General features: G+C 37.7%; 1 protein-coding gene across 2 annotated transcripts in view; it reads left to right on the top strand.

The window, feature by feature from the left end:
* Window positions 1-25,026, top strand: part of LRP6 (LDL receptor related protein 6) — a 171,577-nt gene that overhangs the window by 55,595 nt on the left and 90,956 nt on the right. For both annotated transcript variants that reach the window (XM_027129581.1, XM_027129583.1), the window contains exon 3: window positions 14,723-14,920. In XM_027129581.1, the coding sequence (XP_026985382.1) occupies window positions 14,723-14,920 (198 nt within the window). The remainder of the gene's footprint in view (window positions 1-14,722; window positions 14,921-25,026) is intronic.

Raw genomic sequence — 25,026 nt, forward strand, 5'->3', positions numbered from 1 at the left:
GATCTATATTTCTGTTTTTGTGCCAGTACCATACTGTTTTGATGACTGTAGCCGTGTAGTACAGTATGAAGCCAGCAAGCCTGATTCCTCCAGGTCTGTTTTTGTTTCTCAGGATTATTTTGGCTATTTGGAGTCTTTTGTGTCTCCATACAAATTTTAAGATTTTTTTGTTTTAGTTCTGTGAAAAATGCCATTGGTAATTTGATAGGGATTGCATTGGATCTGTAGATTGCCTTGGGTAGTATACTCATTTTCACAATATTGATTTTTCCAGTCCAAGAACATGGTATATCTTTCCATCTGTCTGTGTTATCTTCAATTTCTTTCATTAACGTCTTAACAATTTTCAGAGTACGCATGTTTTTGTCTCCTTAGGTAGGTTTATTCCTAGGTATTTTATTCTTTTTGATATGATGGTAGATGGGATTGTTTCTTTAATTTCTGATCTTTCGTTGTTAGTGTACAGGAATAAGATTTCTGTGTATTGATTTTGTATCCTGCAACTTTACTAAATTCATTGATGAGCTCTGGTAGTTTTCTGGTAGCATCTTTAGGATTTTCTATGTATAGTAAGTATCATGTCATCTGCAAACAGTGACAGTTTCATCATGTCATCTGCAAACAGTGACAGTTTTACTTCTTTTCCAATTTGAATTCCTTTTATTTCTTTTTTTTTTTTTTTTCGGATTGCCATGGCTAGGACTTCCAAAAGTATGTTGAATAAAAGTGGCAAGAGTGGATGACAGCTTTTTAAATATTGATCTCTTACTGGACTGAACCTGCATGAAGGAAAAAGTAAAAAATCCTTAATTATTTAGAAAAAACATTAGTTTTGTGATCTTTTCAGATTTATTTAGCATAGCTAAGGGTAGATGCAAGTCAACCAGTGTCAAAATAACACAATGTCACGATGACTATACTATTTATATTACACATTTTGATGAAAATTTCTTGCCAGCCTAACATAATCCATCTTTTACCATTTTGGCAGCATCTTCTAAACTGAAGACAAAAGTTTTTTAAGGACATTTATTATAATATTCTATATGTTTATATCTTATAAGTAAAATGAAACCCCGTTGTGTGTAATATATTGAATGAATTAACAAATTAAAACCTCCAATGAAGAGTTGCCACCATATGTATATAAAGAATTGTTTGTCAAAAGCTTGAAAAGTTTTAGAAGAAATTTGAAAATTCATTTTATCCTCACAGATGTTTGTATATTTATTCTTAGTAGAATTTTAAACAGTAATTGTGAACTTTCAAAATACCATTTCTTAAATTATAAAACTTTCGAAAGAAATACGGAAGTGTTGTGTGTGGGAAGGAATTCGTTTGGCACTTTGTTTCCTTTTGTGGTCTTCCACAGCTTAAGGCCTGAGTGCCAACTGAGGCTAATTATTAGCTAATATTTAGGGTCAGCTGGTTAATGATTTAAACACATTAACAACACCTGTACAGGAACAGCGTGCTATGGATAAACAGGTGCTTGAGAAAGACTCCTCTTTACTCTTTCTAAACCCTGAGTGCACTAATATTCCTTTGGGAGCTTTTAGACAATATTGATGCCTGGGCCCCAATCCAGACCAATTTAATCAGAATCTCTGATGGAGGAACCCAAGTTACTGATATTTTTAATGAGTTTTTCAGGTCATTCTCAAATGCTGCCAGGGTTAAAAAAATGTATGCTTTAGGTGTTTCATGCTGTTGATGCTGCTGCTGTTGTTGATGGTGGTGCTATTAATGTTGTTGTTGTTTTTATTAGTGTGTTTGTGTGGGGAAGCGTGTGCATAATCTAAGAAACATTGCACTTAAGGTAACTTGTATTAGTCCGTTTGGGCTTCTGTAACAGTATACCATAACTGGTGGCTTATAAACAACAGAAATTTATTTCTCACAGTTCTGAAGGTTATGATGTCCAGGATCAAGGCACTGGCAGGTTTGGTGTCAGGGGCGGGCCTCCTTCCTAGTCGGCTGTTTTTTCACTGTAACTGCACATGGTAGAGGGGGCAAGGGAGCTTTCTTGGGCCTTTTAAATAAGGGCATTAATTCCATTCACGAGGGCTCCAACCTCATGACCTAATCACCCCAGAGGCCATACCTCCTAATACCATCACCTTGGGAGTTAGGATTTCAACATATGATCTTGGGGGGCAGGGGAACATTCAGGCCATACCATAACTGTAAATTATGCATACAGTTCTGGTTTCTGAATATTCAAGTACTGGTTATCTCATGGTCATTATGTATTGGTGATTATTGGATTTTGAAGTTGTAAATGTGTAGATAAAGCAGACAGTTCAGTTGAATTTTCTTTTATGCCTCATTGTTTCATTGTTTATGGTGACGTAAGTGTCATATTTTGATGTTAAGTTGGCTTTTCCATCTGTCACAAATTGTTCCCTTTATATCAGTTTTCATCAAGATACTGTTTTAGGTAAGTGTACAGGTGGAAGGTTCAGGATGTGATTTGCCTGAGTTTTCTGCCAGTCATTCTCATGAATGTTGACATTGGCCCTTAATGAGAGGAGTCACAGTAGATTGAGGGAAGAGTTGTGAGATTTTTGAAACATGCCATTTCTAAGATAGCGGAGGTGGGGGGAGGTCTAAGATATGAGGCTTTGTTGGGACAAGAGTTGAAGTGACTTTGTCTAAACTTTTAAGTGATGGCATTTGGATCTAAAAATGTGTGTTAGTGTTCATAGTTTTAAGGAATAGAAACCCTTCTACTTTAAACAGAAAAAATATTTTTAAAGAGGATGTTGGCTTACTCATAGAACTTCATAAATGGTAGAATTACCAAGCTTGGAATCTACATCCAGGGACTCTGCTGCAAATCATAGCACAGACCTGGTCCGGTGAAGGCACCACTGTTAGGTGGCATGCTTACCACTGTTTGTACTCTCTCACTGACGTGAGGCAACAGGTAGTCCGTAAACTGCTGCCAGTGCTCCCTTGTAAAACTGGATTAAAGAAGGATGAATGAACTTAAACTGGGTTTAATTAGCCTTTGCTGTTACCCGCAGCCTCACCAGAATGGATTGCTGTGGTGCTTGCTGCTGCAGCTGTTGCTTCCTCCTCTCCTGCCTCTACCTCCTCCTTTCCTTGGTGTGTCTGACTGGTAAAACCCAGATCTTATGCTCTTGTCGCAATTGCAAGGAAGGTTTGGAAAGAAAGTAGCTGGTGTTTTCAGTTTCTTTAGTTTCAGGTAGTGGTTCTGTCTCATAAGGTAGAGGATTCTTCAACCATAGTAAGGTAGTCTAGATGCTGGATAGCCCCCTAAAATGCCAGCTATCCATGACAGAACATTTTGTAAGTGAATGGTCATAGGATTAGTCCATATTTTTGCTGTACTTTGAATACTGTATTTTTTTTCCTTTCTCATGTTGAAAGAATGAATGGAGTGTGATGATAGATATAAAAGAAGATAGTTAATAGAAATATAAATTTTATAACTGGAATGGGCCTTAGGAATTATCTAAGCCAATCTAAAGAAGAAAATACTGATTATAAGAGTAATGCCATTCGCTGAGAAATCATCTTTACTCCTGTTAGTGAAACCAGTTTCTACCCCCATTAGTCCTCATAAAGAAGCTGCTGTATAAAGTGGAGAACAACACCCTTGTAGTATCATCAGTGACACGTTTATTTGGTCTTTGTGCTGCAGTGTCAGGGCACAGTGCAGTTCAGTAGAAGCAGGTAAGGTGAGCTAGGGATGTGAACTGAGTACTCAAGGGCAAGGGCAAGATTCTCCTCAAAAACTAATTTTGGGATTCCTGTAATACATCAGACATGTAATTGAAGTCCTCATAGGGCACGACTGAAATAATTTTACCTTTATTCTCTTCACCAGGCCATTAAAAAAAAAAGTCAGTGAAGCTCTATGTGTAGTTTTTAGGTTTGAGCAATGGGATATTCTAGTATCTGAGGTGACCTAATAGCAAAATGTGCATAGAAGAGAGACTAATTATATATTTATTAGGTATAAGCCAGTTTTAAATTTAGGGAAATAATGTTGTATAATAAAGCTTTATAGGTATTGCTATGGGAATCTGTACAGTGGAGAGAGTTATCAGTTTTACTCGGGCGGCTATTTCAGGTTGGTGCTTTCTAGCTGAGCAGTTGTTGGCCAGAGGAACAAGGTATGGAAATGGGTAATAGTTCTTAGTCAGTAGGGACACTGTATGCCAAACTCTGTCCTGCCATTCATTGCACATTCAAGGAATAACAAATAGCTTGTAACTGGAGCATAGTATAGGAATAAGGGTATACACATTAAAATAAAATTCTACCTGTATTTTTCAAGGATGTGGTCTCTGTAATAAGACCCACATACAAGATTCTGGTCCAGGAGCAGGTGAATGCAGACCATTATTAAACTTTGGAGTACTGACTATAAATATGCTTGCCATTATATTAGATGGTTTTAGGATAGGGGATACAACTATGAATAAAACAAGGGCCTGGAATCTAGAGGCGTGGGAAACGTGTAAACAGTCCTGGTTATCATATGTGTTTGAGATGTACAGAGCACTGGAGGAGCACAGAGGAGAGTGTGCTTGAGGGAGTCATGAAACGCTTTCACCAAGGTGTGGTGACATTTGAACTGTCCTGAAGAATCAGGGTGTGTATGAGTGTCTAGAAGGAGGAGGGTGGCATTCCAGACAGTTAATATATCATTTTTATTATACTTAAAGGAGCTCAAAATGCATCACCTTGTTTTCTTCAGAAAGAGGAATGTGGATAACAGCAATTTGTCAAAATTGCTATAGTTAACATTTTCTTCGGTAAGAGTAGGGAATTAAATTGATTTAGCGTGCTGTTTATTTCAGGCTTATAAGCTATACCTTCCAGTAGTGTTATATCAATGTTGTTTCTGAATGAAATATATTCTTAGTATTGTGTCCACTAACTCTTAAATTTGTCAGCTAGACTGGGTGCCTAAGGATCATTTTTCTCCAGGATAATCAGTTTATACATGCACATGCAGAATTCCATTATGATGCATATTGTCAGAGCAAGGTTGTATTTAATAGAACCCATGGTCTTTCCTGTTCCTCAATAATAGAATCTTTTCTTTTGATTTGGTTACTGTATATTCTCTGTAAAAACAAATCATCCAAAACAAATGCTTTCATTATCTTCCAGTAATCACCACATATAGTTAAAATATGATACTAACACAAATAATCAAGGAGAGGGAAAACACGGGAAGTATAGCAGATTTCTTCACATTTTTTTTTCCTCTTTGTATTGGGTTGGCCAAAAAGTTCATTCCGGTTTTTCCGTAGGACGTTATGATAGTTCTGTCAGGAAAGATATTATTGAATTCTCCAACCTTTTCTTCACTGAAAAGCCTAACCTACTATAATCAAAGTAAAACAGAACTGGTTCAGGGATGAGGAAGGTGAAGGGTGTATGAATTCTGCATGACCCTTTTCTTTTCACTTTCATTAAGTCAGAATTTTTTTCACTGGCTTTAGTCCCAGTGATTTTAGAAACTTTCTCAAAACAAATTTTATGGCAAGAAAATGTTTTTGAGGATCCATGGCTCTTTATAGTTAGATTTTACCTTAACATCTGTCACATCATGTTCTTAGAATGTGGCATGACTCTTGCTTACACTTTGGGGTTGGCTTGGTTTTATATGCAACTCTTAATTGTAGTTTCTTTTGCCTTGTTACTATAGTCCAAGTGCATTGACTGGTAACATCCTTTTTATTTTATTTTCTGTCCAACTCTTCCTTAATTTTTACACTATTTTTTTTTTGTTACTCTTTTGGCTGGTTCTTTGGATATAGAAGGAAGAACAATGATGTCAGTGTGCTCGTTTCATCTTTTTCTGAACTCAGCATGTTGCCCCCTAAACTCTGTCTCTATTCCGTATTTTGTTGAATGACACCAATATGGACTTACTCACATTTGCCAAATCTTGGGAGCCATCCTAGTCTGTCCTTTATCTTTCTTCTCCCTTGTTGATCCATTCCTCAACTTTTATCTTCATCAGTTCTCATTTGGAATATCTGAGTTTTGTTCCTTACTTCTCTTTCTCTAATTTCTTCCCCCTCTAGTCAGTCCCTCAGTATTATCAACAGTGATTTGTAAAAGGATAATCTTTTGTAATTTGTAAAAGGATAATAAGCACTTTACTTTTCTGCTTACTAGCCTTAAGTAACTTCTCATCCCTTATAGGCTATGCAGTCCAAGCTTCTTAGCACAGCAAAATAGATCCCATCTGTGGGACTTTTGTTGCCTTGTGTCCTCCACAATACACAGTATCCTGCAGCTCTGCTGATCTTGCTATTTCTCAAATATGTCATGACTTTTTGTGTCCTTTGCATAAGCTGTGTCTTCTTCCTGGAACACTGTTTCCCATTTTGGCAACTGCCTAAATAAAAGTATTACTTCCTCTGGTGAGCTTTTGTTGAGAACTCTTACATTCACTGGCTCGATTGGGTATCAATTCCCAGTCCTCTTACAGCAGCCTGTTCATACCTCTCTTGATGATAGTTAATCATTCCTTGCCTGGATTGCAAGTTTCCTAAGGACAGTAGTTTTGCCTTGCTTATTTTTGTATTACCATGTCAAGCATGATGCTAAGCTCCTAATAGGTGGTCAGAACATTAAAAAAATTAAATAGTATCTTGGTAACTTATAAAATATTTGTGTTTTTCTGCTGCCTGTTCCTCTTTCCCTTTCTGTATTAAGTATGTAATGAGTTTTTAGCTTAAAGTTTAATTAAATAACAAATGCAAATGTTCAGTATTTATAGATGAAATTTATTACTTTAAATTTTAAATATTTGAACAAATGAAAATACCGGCAAGCTTCAACTAAAAATTCTAAATTTTTATCAGATTCTCACCTGACAGATTTCTGTTTCATTTGTTGTAGTTGAAGCCTTTACCTGAATGTGACCCGTGAAGTAACATGACATGATATATTTCTTAGGGTTGAGTACTGGAAGAGTTATTTATTAGCTTTGAGCAGTGGCATGCATATAATTTTATTTATTACTAAAATTCTTGTTGAGCTGACTAATTCATTTGCGACAACTTTTTATTACACCGTAAACTAGACACTGAGTTCTTGTAAGTTTAGTGCTTCTTTAGACAAGCTTATTGGCAATCGTGAGACCTATGTAAATTATATTATACAGGAAGGACAACGGTACTTATTTGTTATATCCATTTGATAGTGTGCAAATTGCTTATGGTCAGCCCATATGAGTTCTTCATAATTTGTCTACAAACTGTGATAAGTATTAGAGCACAGTGAAACAAGCTATAGGAGCACATAGGAGGGAGTAACTCTACTTTGTCTAGGCAAGCTAGGAAAGGCTTCTACAGAAAAGAAGCTACCTTTGCATTAACTTTAAAAATAGTCTCTTGGGGGCTTCCCTGGTGGCGCAGTGGTTGAGAGTACGCCTGCTGATGCAGGGGACACAGGTTCGTGCCCCGGTTGGGGAGGATCCCGCATGCTGCGGAGCAGCTGGGCCTGTGAGCCATGGCCGCTGAGCCTGTGCGTCCGGAGCCTGTGCTCCGCAACGGGAGAGGCCGCAGTGGTGAGAGGCCTGCGTAATGAAAAAAAAAAAAAAAAGTCTCTTGATTCTTATTTGTGTTATAAACAACTTTCTTGAGATATAATTTATATGCAAAAAATGTATATTTTAGCATTTATAGCTTGATGAGTTTTGATAAATGTGTGTATCAACCATTATCTCCAGAAAAACCCCATTTTATCACATCACTCCAGAAAGCTGCCTTAGTCCCTTTCAAGTCAGCTCCTGCTTTCACCACAATAACTACTGATCTGATGTCTGTCACTATAGATTAGTTTTGCTGAATCTAAAACTTCATATAATGGAGTCATTCTGTAGGTACTCTTTTGAGTCTGGGTTATTTTGTTTACCATTATTTAAAAAAATACATCCTTGTTGAATATGTGAGTAGTTATTTTACATTGTTGAGTAGTATTCCATTTTATGAATATACCAGAGTTTGTTAATCATCCTATTGACGGGCATTTGATTTATTTCCAGTTTTTGGTTATTATGAATAAAACTTCTGTGAACTTACATGTATAGATCATTGTGTGGGTATGTTTTTATTTCTCTTGAGTAAATACCTAGAACTAGAATTACTGGTTCATAGGGTTAAGTGTACATTTAATTTTGTAAGAAGCTGCCAAACTATTTTCTGAAGTGATTATACGAGCAGTGTATGAGAGTTCCAGTTGCTGTATCCTTACCAACACTTGGTATTGTTGGCCTTTTTAATGTTAGCCATTCTAGTGGGTGTGAAGTGATATCTTATTACTGATTTAATTTTCATTTCCCTGATGATTGATGAGATTGAGCATCTTTTTATGTGCCAATTGGCCATTTATGTATCTTTTGTGAAGTATTAAATGATGCCTTCTACCCATTAAAAAAGTTAAAGTAAAATTCGCACACAGTAAATTTACACTTTTTTGGGTGGCAGTTCTGAATTTAGACAAATGCTTACATTTGGGTAATCACTACCATAATTAAAATATAGAACAATTCCACGACCCCCCAGAATATATTCTTGGCTTTTTGTTATCAACCTTTCCCTCCACCTGCAGCTCTAGGTAACCACTGATGTGTTTTCGGACTCTGTACAGTTTTGTTTTTTCCAGAATGTAACATAAATGGAATCATGTCGTGTAGTGTTTGAATCCAGCTTCTTTCTCTTGCCGTAAAGCATGTGAAGTTTATATGTGTTTATTGTGTATTTCAGTGGTTCTTTTTTTCCTAAAAATATAAACATTTATTAAATTATAACACAGATAGAGAAAATGTGCAAATCATATATATAAAGCAAATTAAGTTTATAAATGTGAACACACCGATGTGAACAGCATATAGATAAGAAAAGAGTACAATACCAGCATTCTAGAAGTCCCCTCATTCTCTACTCCTTCCCCCAGAAGTAACCATTATTCTGACTTCTAACAGCTAAAATAGTTTTCCTTTTTTTTTTTTTGCACTTTTATTTTTATTACAGTGGTTCTTTTTATTAATCCTGAGAGTATTCTGTTGTTCGAATGTACCATAGTTTATCCATTCCCCATTTGAAGAATATTCAGTAGTTTTTGGTGACTATGAATACATCTGCTATAGACATTTTCATACAGGTTTTTGTGTGAATACGTATTTAATTTCTCTTGAGTAAATACCCGAGAGTGGGGTTACTAGATCTTATGGGAATGTTTAACGTAAGAAACTGCCAAACGGTTCTCCAAAGTAGATGTGCCATTTTGCATTAACACTAGCAGTGTACAAGAGTTTCAGTTGCGCTGCATCTTTGCTAGTACTGTCCATTTTTTAAAGTTTAGCCATCTTACTAGATCTGTAGTGATATCTCACTATAGTTTTAATTTTCATTTCCGTGATGAATAATTATGTTGACTGACTTTTTGTATGCTTATTTGCCTTTGTATGTCTTTTGTTGATGTGTCTGTTCAGATCTTTTGCCCAGTTTTTAATTGGGTTGTCTTATTGAGTTTTAGGAGTTCTTCATACATTACAGATATAAGTCCTTTGTCAGATATATATAATGTACTACAACAGATTGAACACGGAAAGCTCAGATTTTGTTATTGGCAACAAATTGAAGTGACAAGGTCATTTCACGTATTTCCAAGAAAGTATCTGCCTGATACCTAAGTTTTATTAACCATAGTTTGTCATTCTTTTTTTTTTTTTTTAAAGTAAACATGGTGTTCCATGAAAAAAGCAGCTAGCTCAGTTGGCCAAGTGCTTTTTCTCAAGACAACCATTCTACATTCATATGCAGCAAAAGTACTTTCTCTGTAGATCCTATTTTGTCACACAGAATATTAAATGTGTAATCAGAGGTCAAGCTCTAATGAAATTAATAATTTTCTGCCTTACCAATGTCATTGTTCATTGAGACTGACTTTTCTTTTGTATGTGGTGAAGAATAAATATAGTGACTGTTAGTACAGTTGGTTGCCACTCCCTGCAGTCTTACCCACCATTGCTTTTGGACTATCAGTGCAAATATCAGCACAGGTAGGTAGTTCAGGGTAATCTGTGCAATTCAAAAAAGTTATTCAACACTGAATATTTCAGCACCACTTACATTTATTGTTGTAAACATTCACATAGAAGATCTTTGATGATTAGTTGGTACTGACACGTGATGAACAAACAAAACAGTAAGTCCGGCCATATCCTTAAATTTAGTCATATATAAGGCAAAAGCACAGTTTCTTAGATGACATTAACTTCCATCTTCATGTTTGCAGCTAAATTTTAATTTTCTGTTACTGTAGCTTTGGAAATTGGCGGCACTATGATTTCTTTTATTGGTTTTTCCTCTGGGAGGAATTCAGTAATGTTGACTGGAGAAAGCTTTATGAGTCTCTGTTTTTGTGAGTTTCTCCAGCTGGAAAGCTGTAATAAACATTGTTTGGCTTTTAATGAGGTCATATTTACATTTAAACTCTGCAATTCATTTTTCTTTAAACTCTGAATGATTGTCTCAATGCCTCAGCTTAACTGGAACCATAATACTATTCACAAAAAGATAGCGTGTATAAGCCAATGGAAAGATTGCTTTTGTAATACTTTTTCATTTACAGTTTTGCTCAGGGTCTTGGAGTAGATTTCATCCCTTCTTAGAGTCAGAGAACTCTCTCTGATAGATCAGTATCATCTTTTTTAACATCTTTAAATGTAGGCAGTATAGCTGTGGGTTGAAGAAGTGAGTTTTCTCATCTCTCCTTTATAAGCCAGTGGTCCATTCTTAAATACTAGACAAATACAAGTAAATTTTCTTTTATTTTAAAATAGAATACTAGTAAATTTCAAAATAAAAACAGTTTAAAATAAAAACTTAAAGTTAAGAAATATTGTAAAACAAAGCAGTGTATTTGCTCCTTGATGTGTTTTTGCTCTGGGCACAGTAAAATTTCAAGACTTCAAAAGTAACAAGTTTTTAGATGATAATGAGGTACAGAGATTATAGCAGGTATAATCAAAGGTAGCTAGTAAGAGTGCAAAAGTGCTGGGAACTGAGTTAATCTCGGAACATGTATATAGTTATTGCCAAAACCTACCTTAGAAGCTTATGGAAAATATAATAGGTATACATTCCATGAGCCATCAGGGTGACGTCATCACCACACCTTATATGTATCCATGAAAAACCTCCAGGATGAAAGTGAACAAGGCTAAATAAATACATAAAACTTAGCAGTATTATGAAAACAGTTTTGACCCTGTAGACCTCCTGAAAGGATTCCGAAGATCTCCAGGGATCTTTTTTTTTTTTTAAATAACTTTATTTATTTATTTATGGTTGCGTTGGGTCTTCGTTGCTGTGCGCGGGCTTTCTCTAGTTGTGGCGAGCGGGGGCTACTCTTCGTTGCGGTGTGCGGGCTTCTCATTGCAGTGGCTTTTCTTGTTGTGGAGCATGGGCTCTAGACGCATGGGCTTCAGTAGTTGTGGCATGCGGGCTCAGTAGTTGTGGTGCATGGGCTTAGTTGCTCCACGGCATGTGGGATCTTCCTGGACCAGGGCTCGAACCCGTGTCCCCTGCATTGGCAGGCAGATTCTTAACCACTGAGCCACCAGGGAAGTCTGTCCAGGGATCTTTGGATCACACTTTGAGAACCACTACCCTAGGGTGTGGTCTGGATTCAGCCCTTTGAGGTGTCTCAGCTGAATGTCCAGTGTGGTGTTGATGCTCTTTACTCTGTCTTGGCAGAACATGTAAGACCACCCGCATTGCTTGACTTCTGGCATTTTAGTTCTGTTCTCAACCTGATAATCCTTGAGGATCCTGAGCGTGCACAGCCTGGTTCTTGGTCCAAGGACTCATGGGGATCCCCCATGAGTCCCCCCCACCCACACCAATGTAACTTTCTCCTCTTTGGGGCCCTGCAGATTCTAGTCTTTTCTTTTCCCCAAATTCTCTCTGCCTCTTTAAGCTTGTTGAGACCACTGTTCCTAATTTCAGTTTCAGCTTTCCACACTTTGGTTGGGGAGTTGTCACTAGGTTGAGTCAGGGTGATTTTTGGAGCTCACCTGGTGAGTTTCCTTTGTCTCATGGTTTGTGGTCTCGTGCCACCTTATTTTCAGTTCCTAGAATAGCTGCCTCATATATTTTGTTTAATTTTATGATTATTTATAGCTATCTCAGTAGAAGTTAATGTGTAATAGCTGCAGTTTTGTGAGTTAATTATTGATGGTGGTTATTAGCTTTTTAAATTAGGGTGGAGTAAAATAGTATGTGCGAAAACATAGGGACAAAAAACTCAGGGTGTCTTTTGGGAAGAGCATGTAGTCGCTGTGTTTAGAGTAGGGTCAACAAAGGCAGGCCTGCATTAGCTCATTCCCCTGGGTTCTTAGTAGAAGTCATTGACTAAAAATCACTGAGTTTCCCCCCACAGCTTTGACTAGGCTTCACAGCCTTTATGAACAGAGTACCATACCAAGTCACTCATGGTTGGCTGTTAGGGGAAGGAAACAATCTGTCAACTTGGGGCTCTAACTGTAGGATTCAAGGTAGGGAACACGAGGTGATGAAACTAGGAATTTAGGCTAGGCCTAAAGAATGGCTGTAACTTGCCTCAATTTTGCTTCCCTTTTCCCTTCCTAATGCTACTATTTCCATATATATATAACACGTTTATATGTTACAAGCCCAATAAAACAAGTTTATAATTACTTTTTTGTGCAGTTGTCTTTTTAATCCATTAAGAGAAGAAAAGGGAAAAATATATTTGTACTGTCTTTTATAATTACCTACATAATTATCTGTATGAGTACTGTTTGCTTCTTCATGTGGATTTGAGTTAACATCTAGGTCACTTCTTTTTTGCCTGAAGAATATCTTTGGTATCTCTTGTAAGGCAGATCTGCATGCCACAAATTCTCTCACTTTGTTTATCTGGGAATGTCTTTATTTCACCTTCATTTTGGAAAGATAGTTTTGCTGTATGTAGGATTCTTGGTTGACATTTTAATTTCTTTTAGTGTGTCATCCTACTGCTTTCTGCCCTCCATTGTTCTGATAAGAAATCAGCTCTTAGTTATATTGTGGTTTCTTTGCAAGTGATGAGTTGATTTTCTTAGTGCTCTCGATTCCTTTGTCTTTCAGCAGTTTAACTGATGTGTATAGTTGTATATCTCTGTGTTTATCATACTTGGAGTTTATTAAACCTCATGGATGTATGGGCTAGTATTTTAAAAATCAAATTAGGGAAGTTTTTGGTCATGATTTATTTGAAATATTGGAACCAAAGTACAATGATCATATTTAGGAAATTAACATTAGTACATTTCTATTACAGAATTTGACATGCTGTCAAATTTTGCCAGGTTTCCCAATAATGTCTTTGTAGCATATTCCCCAACTGATCAGTACAGGATCATACACTTTATATAGTTACTGTGTCTCTCTTTGTTTATTTATTTTTCTTTCTTTTGGCTGCTTTGGGTCTTAGTTGCAGCACGCGGGATTTTTTTGTGGAGGCATGCGGGATCTTTTTCGTTACTGCGTGGTCTGTTGGAGCTTCTCTCTAGTTGCGGCTTGGGGGTTTTCTCTTCTCTAGTGGTACGTGGGCTTTGTAGTTTGTGGCACGTGGGCTTAGTTGCCCCACGGCATGTGGGATCTTAGTTCCCCAACCAGGGATCGAACCCGCGTCACCTGCATGGAAGGTGAATTCTTTACCACTGGACCACCAGGGAAGTCCCTTACTGTGTCTCTTTATTTTCCTCCTACCTAGCTTAGTTCATCTGCCTTTCTTTGACTTTTATGACATTGATATTTTCAAAGGCAGTTGTTTTGTAGAATGTTTTTTAATTTGGTACTCTCTCTTTCCTTAATAATTTTATTCAGGTTATGCATTTTGGGACAGAAATAATATGTAAGAGAATATACATAAAAGAGATGGTATGGGGGCTTCCCTGGTGGCGCAGTGGTTAAGAATCCGCCTGCCAATGCGAGAGACATGGGTTCGAGCCCTGGTCCGGGAAGATCCCACATTCTGCACAGCATCTAAGCCCGTGCGCCACAACTACTGAGCCTGCACTCTAGAGCCCGCGAGCCACAACTACTGAGCCCGTGTGCCACAACTACTGAAGCCCGCGCACCTAGAGCCTGCACTCCCAACAAGAGAACCCACCACAATGAGAAGCCCACGCACCACAACAGAGTAGCCCCTGCTCACCACAACCAGAGAAGAGCCCGCGTGCAGCAATGGAGACCCAACACAGCCAAAAATAAAATAAAATAAATAAATTTATATATAAAAGAAGATGGAATGTTCTTCCCAGCATATCACATATATGATGCCAGTGTTGATGATGTTAATTTAGATGATGTGGATAAGGTGGTGTCCACCAAGTTTATTTTCTCTAAAGTTACCATTTTCCCCTTTGTCATTAATAAATAATTTGTGGGGAGATACATTGAGACAGTGTAAGGTATCCTTTTTGCCAAAGAAACTGATCAGATGGTTTTTGCGTCCTGATGATGCTTGTCTTGAATCAGTTATTACCATCATGGTGGCAAAAAGATAGATGCTTAAAATTTCGATAACAGTTTTTAGGAGTTTCAGTTTTAGTGTTCCTGAGAGAGCTTTCTTTATCCAATAGTGATAATTATAAGATACTTGGTGGTTAACCTGCTTATGTCATGGGTTTATTTTTCATGATTTTTAGGTTCATGTACTGGACAGACTGGGGAGAAGTACCAAAGATAGAACGTGCTGGAATGGATGGTTCAAGTCGCTTCATTATAATAAACACTGAAATTTACTGGCCAAATGGACTGACTTTGGATTATAAGGAACGGAAGCTTTATTGGGCAGATGCAAAACTTAATTTCATCCACAGATCAAATCTGGATGGAACAAATCGGTAAGATTACCTTATAAATTTATTTTTAAACTTTAAGTCAACCCTGTGATATCTTGATGTAGTAATCAAATTATAAAGCTTAATTTTATTAAGAAGTTAGCATATTTTTGGCTTAACTGTCAAAGGGGAAGAAGAATAGATTTTTAGTTTGCTTTTTAAAAAGGTAATGACATTTCTCATCTATCTTGGTGGCACTTAGAATTTATGGGTTGTATTTTCTCCTTCTTTACTCTGAGCTAATTTAGTTCTGCAGTGGTTCTCAACCAGGGATAGTGCTTCCATTCTCTTCCAGAGTGTTTGGAAATGTGTGGAGAATTTTGGTTAACACTGGGATTAGGAGTACTACTAGCATTTTAGTTCCTGGGGGGCCAGAGATGCTAAACATCCTGTAATGTGCTGGGCACCTAATGTGACAAAGAGTCATCCTGTTCAGACTTACCCACCTCCCAGGTGCTGTTTGTGGAAGCTCATTTGATAAATCTGTAGACCAGGACAGGGTTGGCCAACTTTTTCTGCGAAGGGCCAGATCGTAAATATTTTAGGCTTTGTGGGCCATGTCTCTGTTGCAGCTATTTACCTCTGCTGTTGTGGTGTGAAAGAAGCTATATATAATAGCTAAGGGAATGGGCATGATTGTGTTCCAGTAAAACTTTTTTTGAGCCATTGGACTCTAGTTTGCTGACCCCTAGACTAGGAGAAAACCTACTGCATGTATGCTATACCTCAGTATTCACAGAAGACAAAGTTATAATACATAAACATGGAATTTCTATTCAGATCATGTTCAGATTAAAAAAAATTTTTTTTATTGAAGTATAGTTGATTTACAATGTTGTGTATGTTCAGATTTTTTAAAAATATTTATTTATTTATTTAGGCTGCGTTGGCTCTTTGTTGCTGTGTGTGGTCTTTCTCTAGTTGTGGTGAGCAGGCTTATCATTGTGGTGGCTTCTCTTGTTGCAGAGCATGGGGTCTAGGCATGTGGGCTTCAGTAGTCATGGCATGTGGGCTCAGTAGTTGTGGCACACAGGCTTAGTTGCTCCATGGCATGTGGGATCTTCCTGGACCAGGGCTCAAACCCGTGTCCCTAGCATTGGCAGGCGGATTCTTAACCACTGTGCCACCAGGGAAGTCCTGTTCAGATTTTTAAAAATACTTTATATATTCTTGTGTTTGGAAGATTATTTAGGTTTCTAGTGGTCTCATTCTAAAACCTTAGTAGAAGCAGGGAGCCTTAGGTAGTTGAAGGAATTTTTAAAAGTGTACACATTTGTAACTTATCTGAATTGTGAGTCAGGAATCATTTATAAGTGTTGAAAACCAGGAAAGATTTAAAGAATATATTAAAGTGAACTTTTTAAAATCATGGAGTGAGAGAATTTTTTGCCTTGTTGCAAAAAAGAATGAAATGACTCACAACAGGATGGTTTAAAAAATAATTAGAAATAAGTGTCAAAAAAAGTGATAAGTATATGATGAATATAACAACATAATTGCTGTGTTTGAACTTCAAATTTGTCTTTGAGAGGGATACTAGGAAGTGAATATGGCCACTCTGTAGGTTTTTGACTCTCTCAGAATACCCCCCAAAAAACCAATGGAACAAGATAGCAAATCTGAATACTTACCGTAAAGTTAACCTCAGGCATCCAGAAATGAAAGCAGGTAAGGGCAGACCACTAACAGCCACAAGACCTCCATAGTATTACTGTCTGTGCAAGAGTAAGCTGAGGGAGTGAGTAAAGTATTTCACTGAACTTAAAAGCAGGGGACCTCCAAAATAGCCCCACCTATTTACTAGACAGTGTAGTGGGCTATATTAAGAGCAGTAGCTGAAATGAGAGTGGGGGGTTGCCCACTCCAATATGAGGCAAGTGCAGTGTGTCCGTGGTAAAGACAGAAGAGGACAGAGCAGTCTGGCTCCAGAGAATTCTCAAAACAGACCTGCTAGAGTTCTCTACCAGGACAGGGTACTACAGAGTAGAGACAAAGTTGAATAGAATAGCATCAAAATTCAGCACAGTAGGGAAAATTAAGGAATGAAAGGAGAAGGAAAGAGAAGGTTCAGATAAGGATGGGCAGAGGAAGAGCTGGGATATCTCAGAAAGGGAGCTACCATATTTTTTAACATGTGAAAACAGAAGAGTGAATTCTGTAAAGTTAGAAAAACTACGCTGAACACCACTATGTTCTAAAAGTTCAGGAAAACTAATTTCACATAAATAGAAACATAAAAATATCAAGGTATAAAATCCCATTTAAGGTTACTATGAAGAATATCTTATATTTATAACAGTATTTTAAGCTAATAACAGCTAAACTTTAAATGCGTACTTAGGGACTTCCCTTGCCGTCCAGTGGTTAAGACTCCACGCTTCCACTGCAGGGGGCTCGGGTTCAATCCCTGGTTGGGGAACTAAGATCCTTCATGCTGCGTGGTGCGGCTAAAAAGAAAAACCAGAAAACAAACAAACAAAAACAAACCATGTACTTAAACTCTACATTTTTTCTCCCACATTTAGTGTTTGTGATGTCACAATGCATATCTTTATACCTTGTGAATCCATTAACACATTATTATAGTTAGTTTTTACTACTTTCGGTTTTCAGTGATTTGCTCACCACCATTACAGCATTAGAATATTCTGAATTAACCCTATATTTATCTTTACCAGTGAGATTTATACTTTCATATGTTTTCCTGTTACTAATTAGTACTCTTGTTTCATCTTGAAGAAGTACCTTTAACATTTCTTTTAAGGCCGATACAGTGGTGATGAACTCCTTCAGCTTTTGCTTGTATGGAAAACTCTTTATCTCTCTTTTCATTCTGAAGGACAGCTTTGCTGGGTACAGTATTCTTGGTTGGCAGTTTTTTCTTTCAGCACTTTGACTGTATCATGTCACTCCCTTCCGGCCTGCAAGGTTTCTGCTGAAAAACCTACTGATAGTCTTATGGGGGTTCCCTTGTGTGAGACAGCTTGTTTTTTCTCTTGCTACTTTCAAGATTCTCTCTTTGTCTTTAACTTCTGACATTTTATTTATAAAGTGTCTTGGTGTGGGTCCTTTTGGATTCATCTTTTTTGGAAGTTTCTGGGCTTCCTGGATCTGGATGTCTGTTTATTTCCCCAGGTTGGGGAAGTTTTCAGCCATTATTTTGGGATAAGCTTTCTTCCCCTTTCTCTCTATCCTCTCCTTATGGGACCACTGTCATGCAAATAGTAGTCCACGTGATGGTGTCCCATAAGTCCCTTAAGCTATTTTCACTTTCTTTTATTGTTTTTTCTTTTTGCTTCTCTGGCTGGATGAATTCTACTGCCCTGTCTTTGAGTCTGCTGACCCTTTCTTCCGCTTGATCTAGTGTACTCTTGTACCCCTCTATTGAATTCTTTATTTCAGTTACTGCATTCTTCGGCTCTCTGATTTCTGTTTGGCACTTCGTTCTCTTTTAATTTTTGTTGTTGTTGTTGAAATTCTCACTTTGTTCATGCATTGTTCTCCTGACGTCAGTGAGTGTATTTATGATGGTTGTTTTGAACTCTTAATCACGGAAATTATGTATCTTTGTTTCATTATGAAGTCTGTTTCTGTAGGGGTTTTTTTGGTTTGTTTGTTTGAAACATATTCCCTTGTTTCTTCATTTTCCTTGACTCTCTGTGTTGGTTTCTGTGCATTAGATAAAACAGCCACCTCTCCCAGTCCTGACAGAGGAGTCTTGTGTGGGATATGAACCTTAGCATTCAGCTTGGCCTGAGCTCTTGGTTGTCTCTCAAACCTTTGTGATTGTCCAAGCTGGCTTCTTTGTTCTTCTTGCTCCCAGTAGTTGAGTGTGTGCCAGGATTTGTCAAGTGTTCCATAGAGGAGGATTGCAGTTGGTACCTAGGTGAAGGCTGTTTGGAAGTCAGACCCCCAGGCAGCAGGGAATATACATGTGGTTTGAGCCCTTCTATGGAGAATCTCGGAGATAGGCTTTTTTTGCCTGCTCCTTCTGCTCTGGACCCAGCTTATAGCTGTGAAAGAGGTTCCTCCTGTACCCATTAAAAACTGCTTCATTGTTTGCCACAGTCCTGTGGGATTTGTCAGTGCAAGCCCTGTTGACTTTCAAAGCCAGGTGAGCCAGGGGCCCATTCTTTGAGTGGCATCCATGAAATCTGGGGTACCAGATATGTGTACAAGCTGATTCTGTGTGGAAATACTGGAGATTTGGAGTGGGCTAGTGGGAGAAGGCAGAGGCGGTATCTGCTGGCTTCCCTGGTCTCCTAGGAGGATTGCAGTTAGCCCCTGGATGTCTGCCAAGTTAGGAGCCTGAGCATTAGGCAGCAGCTTTTAAAGTATGAAAATAGACCTCTTTTAGGGAAAGACTGGGAGATGAGCAATTCTGACTGCTCCCTCTGTGCTGAGCTCTGCTGGGCTCGACATCTTATGTAAGCCTAATGGGAATCGAAAACAAAAACCTGTCATAGATATACAAAAGATTAATAGAAAAATCATCAAATCACAAAGAGAGGAAGAGAAGAAGGGAACAATTGAAATACAAAACAGCCAGACAGCAACAGAATGGCAATAGGAAGCCTATACCTATCAATAATTACTTTATATGGAAATGGAGTATATTCTGCAATGAAAACATGTAGAGTAGCTGAATGGATAAAACACAAGACTCACTGTATGTTGCCTGCAAGAGACTCACTTCAACCATAAGGAAACACACACTTTGAAAGTAAAGGGATGGAAAAATGTATTCCATATGAATGGAAACTGAAAGAAAGCAAGGAAGCTATACTTATATGAAACAAAATAGATTCTAAGCTGCAGACTGTAACAAGAGACAAAAAAGGTCATTATCTAATGATAATGGAGTCAGTCCAAGAAGATATAATTTTGTTAATACACCCAGCATAGGAGCACCTCCATATATGATGCAAATATTAACAGGTCTGGAGAAAGTAATAGACAGCAATACAACAATAGTAGGGACTTCAGTACCTTACTTTCAGTAGTGGATGGATCACCCAGACAAAAATCAATAAGCAAATATTGGACTTAAAGTACATATTAGACTAGGTGGACTTAAGAGATGTTTAGAAACATTCCATCTAACAGCACCAGAATACACATTCTTCTAGAGCACACGTGGAACACTCTGGAGAATAGATTATATGTTAGGCCACAAAACAAGTCTTAACAAATTTAAGAAGATTGAAATCATAACAGGTATCTTTTCTGACCACACTGGTATGAAACTAGAAATCAGTTACAAGAAGAAAACTGGAAAATTATCACCTCATACCTGTTAGAGTGGCTTTTTTCAAAAAGACAAGAAATAACAAGTGTTGGTGAGGATGCGGAGAAAAGGGAACCCTTGTGCACTGTTGATGGGAATGTAAATTGGTGCAGCCACTGGGGAAAACAGTGTAGAAGTTCCTCAAAGAAAGAAAAATAGAACTACCATATGATCCAGCCATTCCACTTCTGGGTATATGAAGAAAACAAAAATACTTAACTTGAAAAGATACATACACCCCTACGTTCATTGCAACGTTTTTTACAATCACCAAGATAAGGAAACAACCCAAGTGTCCATTGATGGTTGGATGGATAAAGAAGATGTAGTATATATGTACAATGGAATATTATTCAGCCATAAAAAAGAATGAAGTATTGCTATTTGTGACAACATGAATGTATCTTGAGGGCATCATGCTAAGTGAAATAAGTCAGACAGAGAAAGAAATACCATATGATCTCACTTACATGTTGAATCTAAACAACAAACGAACAAAAAACCAAGCTCATAGATACAGAGAACAGATTGGTGGTTGCCATAGACAGGGTATGGGGGTTAGTGAAATGGTTGAAGGGAGTCAAAAAATACAAACTTCCAGTTATAAAATAAGTAAGTCCTGGGGATGCAATACACAGCATTGTGACTATAGTTAATAATACTGTTTTACATATTTGAAAGTTACTAAAAGAGTAAATATCGGGCTTCCCTGGTGGCGCAGTGGTTGGGAGTCCGCCTGCAGATGCAGGTGACATGGGTTCGTGCCCCGGTCCGGGAAGATCCCACATGCTGCAGAGCAGCTGGGCCCGTGAGCCATGGCTGCTGAGCCTGCACGTCTGGAGCCTGTGCTCCACAAAGGGAGAGGCCACACAGTGAGAGGCCTACGTACCGCAAGAAAAAAAACAACTTCCCAAAAAACAAAAGTTGAGAAACAGAAGGCTTCACTGGTAAATTCTACCAGACATTTGAAAAAGAATTAGTACCAGTCCTTCTCAAAGTCTCCCGAAAAATAGAAGAGGAGGGAACTCTTACACACTCATTTTAAGTGGCTAGCATTACCTTGATATCAAAACCAAACAAGAAGCCTACAAGAAAAGAAAATTACAGGCAATATTCCTAATGAGTGTAGACGCAAAGATCCTCAACAAAATACCAGCAAACTGAATTCAGCAGCACATTAAAAGGATCATATACCATGATCAAGTGGAGTTTATTCCAGGGATACAAGGATGGTTCAGTATATGTAAATCAATCAATGTGATTCAGCACATTAACAAAATGAAGGATAAAAGAGATGTGATGATGTGATCATCTCAATAGGTGCAGAAAAAGCATGTGACAAAATTCAGCATCCGTTCATGATTAACTCTCAACGAAGTAGGTATAGAGGGAACATACCTCAACACAGTGAAAGCTATATATGACAGACTCACAGCTAATATCATATTCAAAAGAGGAAAGCTGAAAGTTTTTCCTCTAAGGTCAAAACAAGACAAGGATGTCCACTCTTGCCACTTGTATTCAGCATAGTACTGGAGGTCCTAGCCAGAGCAGTTAGGCAAGGAAAAGAAGAAAGGCATCTCAATAAAAAGGAAGAAGTAAAGCTGTATTTGCAGATGATCTGATCTTATATATAGAAAATTCTAGAAACCACCACAAAACTGTTAGAACTAAAAACAAATTCAGTAACATTGCAGGATACAAAATCAGTATACAAAAATCAGCTATGTTCCTGTATGCTAATAATAAACTGTCAGCAAAATTAAGAATACCTTATTTACTATATCATCAAAAAGAATAAAATACCTAATATTAAGTTTAACCAAGGAGGTAAAAGACCTGTACACTGAAAACCATGACACTGATGAAAGAAATTGAAGAAGACACAAATAAATTGAAAGATATTTTATGCTCACAGATTAGAAAAATTAATTTGTTAAAACATCTGTACTACCCAAAGCCATCTACAGATGCAGTGCAATCCATATCCAAGTTCCAGTGACATTTTTCACAGAAGGAGAACAAACAATTCTAAAATTTGTGTGGAATTACAAAAGACCACAAATAGCCAACGGAATCTTGAGAAAGAATACAGCTGGAGGCATCACACTTTCTCACTTCAAACTGTATTACAAAGATGTAGTAATCAAAACAGTATGGTATTGGCATAAAAACAGACACATAGATCAGTGGAACAGAATAGAGAGCCCAGAAACAAACCCATGCATAATTGGTCAATCAATTTATGACAGAGGAACCAGAATATCCGGTGGGGAAAGGATAGTGTTTTCAGTAAATGGTTTGGGAAAACTGGATATCCACATGCAAAAGGATGAAACTAGATCCCTATCTGTTTTTTTTTTTTTTTTGCATTACACGGGCCTCTCACTGTTGTGGCCTCTCCCATTGCGGAGCACAGGCTCTGGATGAGCAGGCTTAGCGGCTGTGGCTCACGGGCCTAGCTGCTCCACGGCATGTGGGATCTTCCCGGACTGGGGCACGAACCCGTGTCCCCTGCATTGGCAGGCAGACGCTCAACCACTGCACCACCAGGGAAGCCCTAGATCCCTATCTTATACCACACACAAAATCAACTCAAGGTGGCTTAAAGACTCCAGTATAAGACCTGAAACTATAAAACTTTTAGAAAAGAACAGAGTGTAAGCTCCTTGACATTGGTCTTGGTTATGATTTTTTGTGTGTGTTTGACACCACAAGCAAACAGTATGGAGGCTCCTCAAAAAATAAAAAATATTAATTCCATATGATCCAGTAATCCCACTTCTGGGTATTTATCCAGAGGAAATGAGAACAGGATTCTGAGGAGATATCTGCACTTCCATGTTCATAGTAGCATTATTCACAGTATCCAGTACATGAAACAATCTGTGTCTGTTAGCGGATGAATGGATAAAGAAGATGTGGTATATACACATTCAGTAGAATATTGTTCAACCATGAGAAGGAAGGACATCCTGCTGTTTGTGGTAACATGCACGGACCTTGAGGCCATAATGCTCATTGAAATGACCCAGATAGAGGAAGACAAATATTGCATGGTATCACATATGTGTGGAATCTTTAAAAAAAAAAAAAAAAAGTCAAACTCATAGAAACAAAGAGAAGAAAAGTGGCTGTCAGGAGATTGGAGGAAATAGGAAGGGGTTGATGGAAGGGTGTAAACTTTCAACTATAAGATGAATAAGGTCTGAGGATTTAGTATACAGTTGACTCTTTTTTATTTTATTTTTTTATAGCAGTACGCAGGCGCTCACTGCTGTGGCCTCTCCCGTTGCAGAGCACAGGCTCTGGACGCGCAGGCTCAGCGGCCATGGCTCACGGGCCCAGCCGCTCCGTGGCATGTGGGATCTTCCCAGACTGGGGCACAAACCCGTGTCCCCTGCATCGGCAGGCGGACTCTCAACCACTGCGCCACCAGGGAAGCCCTACAGTTGACTCTTGAACAACATGAGTTTGAACTATGTGGGTCCATTTATGTGCAGGTTTTTAAAAATAAATATGTACTACAGTACTATATGATTTGTGCTTGGTTGAACCTGCGGATGTGGAACCTCAGATATGGGAGTTCCAGCTGTAAAGTTATACACAGATGCAGGGGTTTACTTTAATCCCTGTGTTATTCAGGGGTCAGCTGTATAATATTGTGACAGTCGTTGATAACACTGTATTGTGTAATTGAAATTTGTTAAGAGAGTAGAATTTAAATGTTCTAACCAAAAAACCCCCGCAAAACATGAAACCCTAAAAAGTAAAACAACCCCCCCCCCAAATGTGTGAGATGTGATAAATAATTAGATGAGGGGAGGGGTATTCTTTCACAATTTATATGTGTATCATATCATTACTATTTACACTTTATGTGTCTTTCAAATTTGTTTGTTAATTATACCTGGAAAAAGCTGAACAACAAAAAAAGTGAGGAACAGAATAATGTCTTACATAAAAATCTCCCCAGAAAGATACTATCATAGAACACATTAAACCTCCATTTTAAAATGCACTATCACTAATTGAGACACCAGTATCACATGTCAAAGACCAACATAAATTAAAATTAGAAAGTTCAGAGATGAGATGCCAGAACTGAGGAAAGAATTATAAGTAAAAGAAAAAAATGATTTCAGAAAAGCTAGCTAAACTAGAAGGGACACAAGAGTGAGTAAACAGAAAAGATCTTTAAACAGAAGTTGAAAAGGGGGAAAAGTTTAAGGACTAAAAAGAAATAATAAAAAATGAACAGGATTTGAGAGAAAGTAACAAATATTAAAGATAGGCAAAGAAGAAAAAACACATAGGTAAAAAAGACTCTTAGGAAGATAACTTACGTAAAGGAATAGGACAAATATGAGGAACTATAATTAAGGGAAAGGTTTTTAAAAGAAGATTTGAAATAACAGATAGAGAACCGTATGTACCTGGTAATATAAGCTAAAGCTTATACAAGATGTAAGTAAAATCACTCTATAGAAAAAGGAAAATATTCCTTTAAGAGTAAAATAAATGACTTTTTAAAAGGAAAAGAAAATTAGATTCACATTAGGCTTTCTCACAGCAACACTCCCTGTCAGGATTAAATGGAATAGTATTTTTAAGATATTGAAAGTAAGAAGGTGTGAGCCAGTGATTTTTTCCCCAGCAAAAGTGATTTTCCTTATACAAAGCCATAGACAAATTTTATTAACATGCAAGAAATCAAGAAATACTGTTTCCCTGAGTCATTCTGAAAATGGACTAGTGGCTGAGCTTTAGATAATCAAAATGATGAGCGATATAACAAAATAAGGCTTGGTGAAGAGCATCA

This window comes from Aethalodelphis obliquidens, unplaced genomic scaffold (assembly GCF_003676395.1).
Source record: "Aethalodelphis obliquidens isolate GAN/ISIS:26980383/991018 unplaced genomic scaffold, ASM367639v1 scaffold36, whole genome shotgun sequence".
Taxonomy (NCBI): Eukaryota; Metazoa; Chordata; class Mammalia; order Artiodactyla; family Delphinidae; genus Aethalodelphis; species Aethalodelphis obliquidens.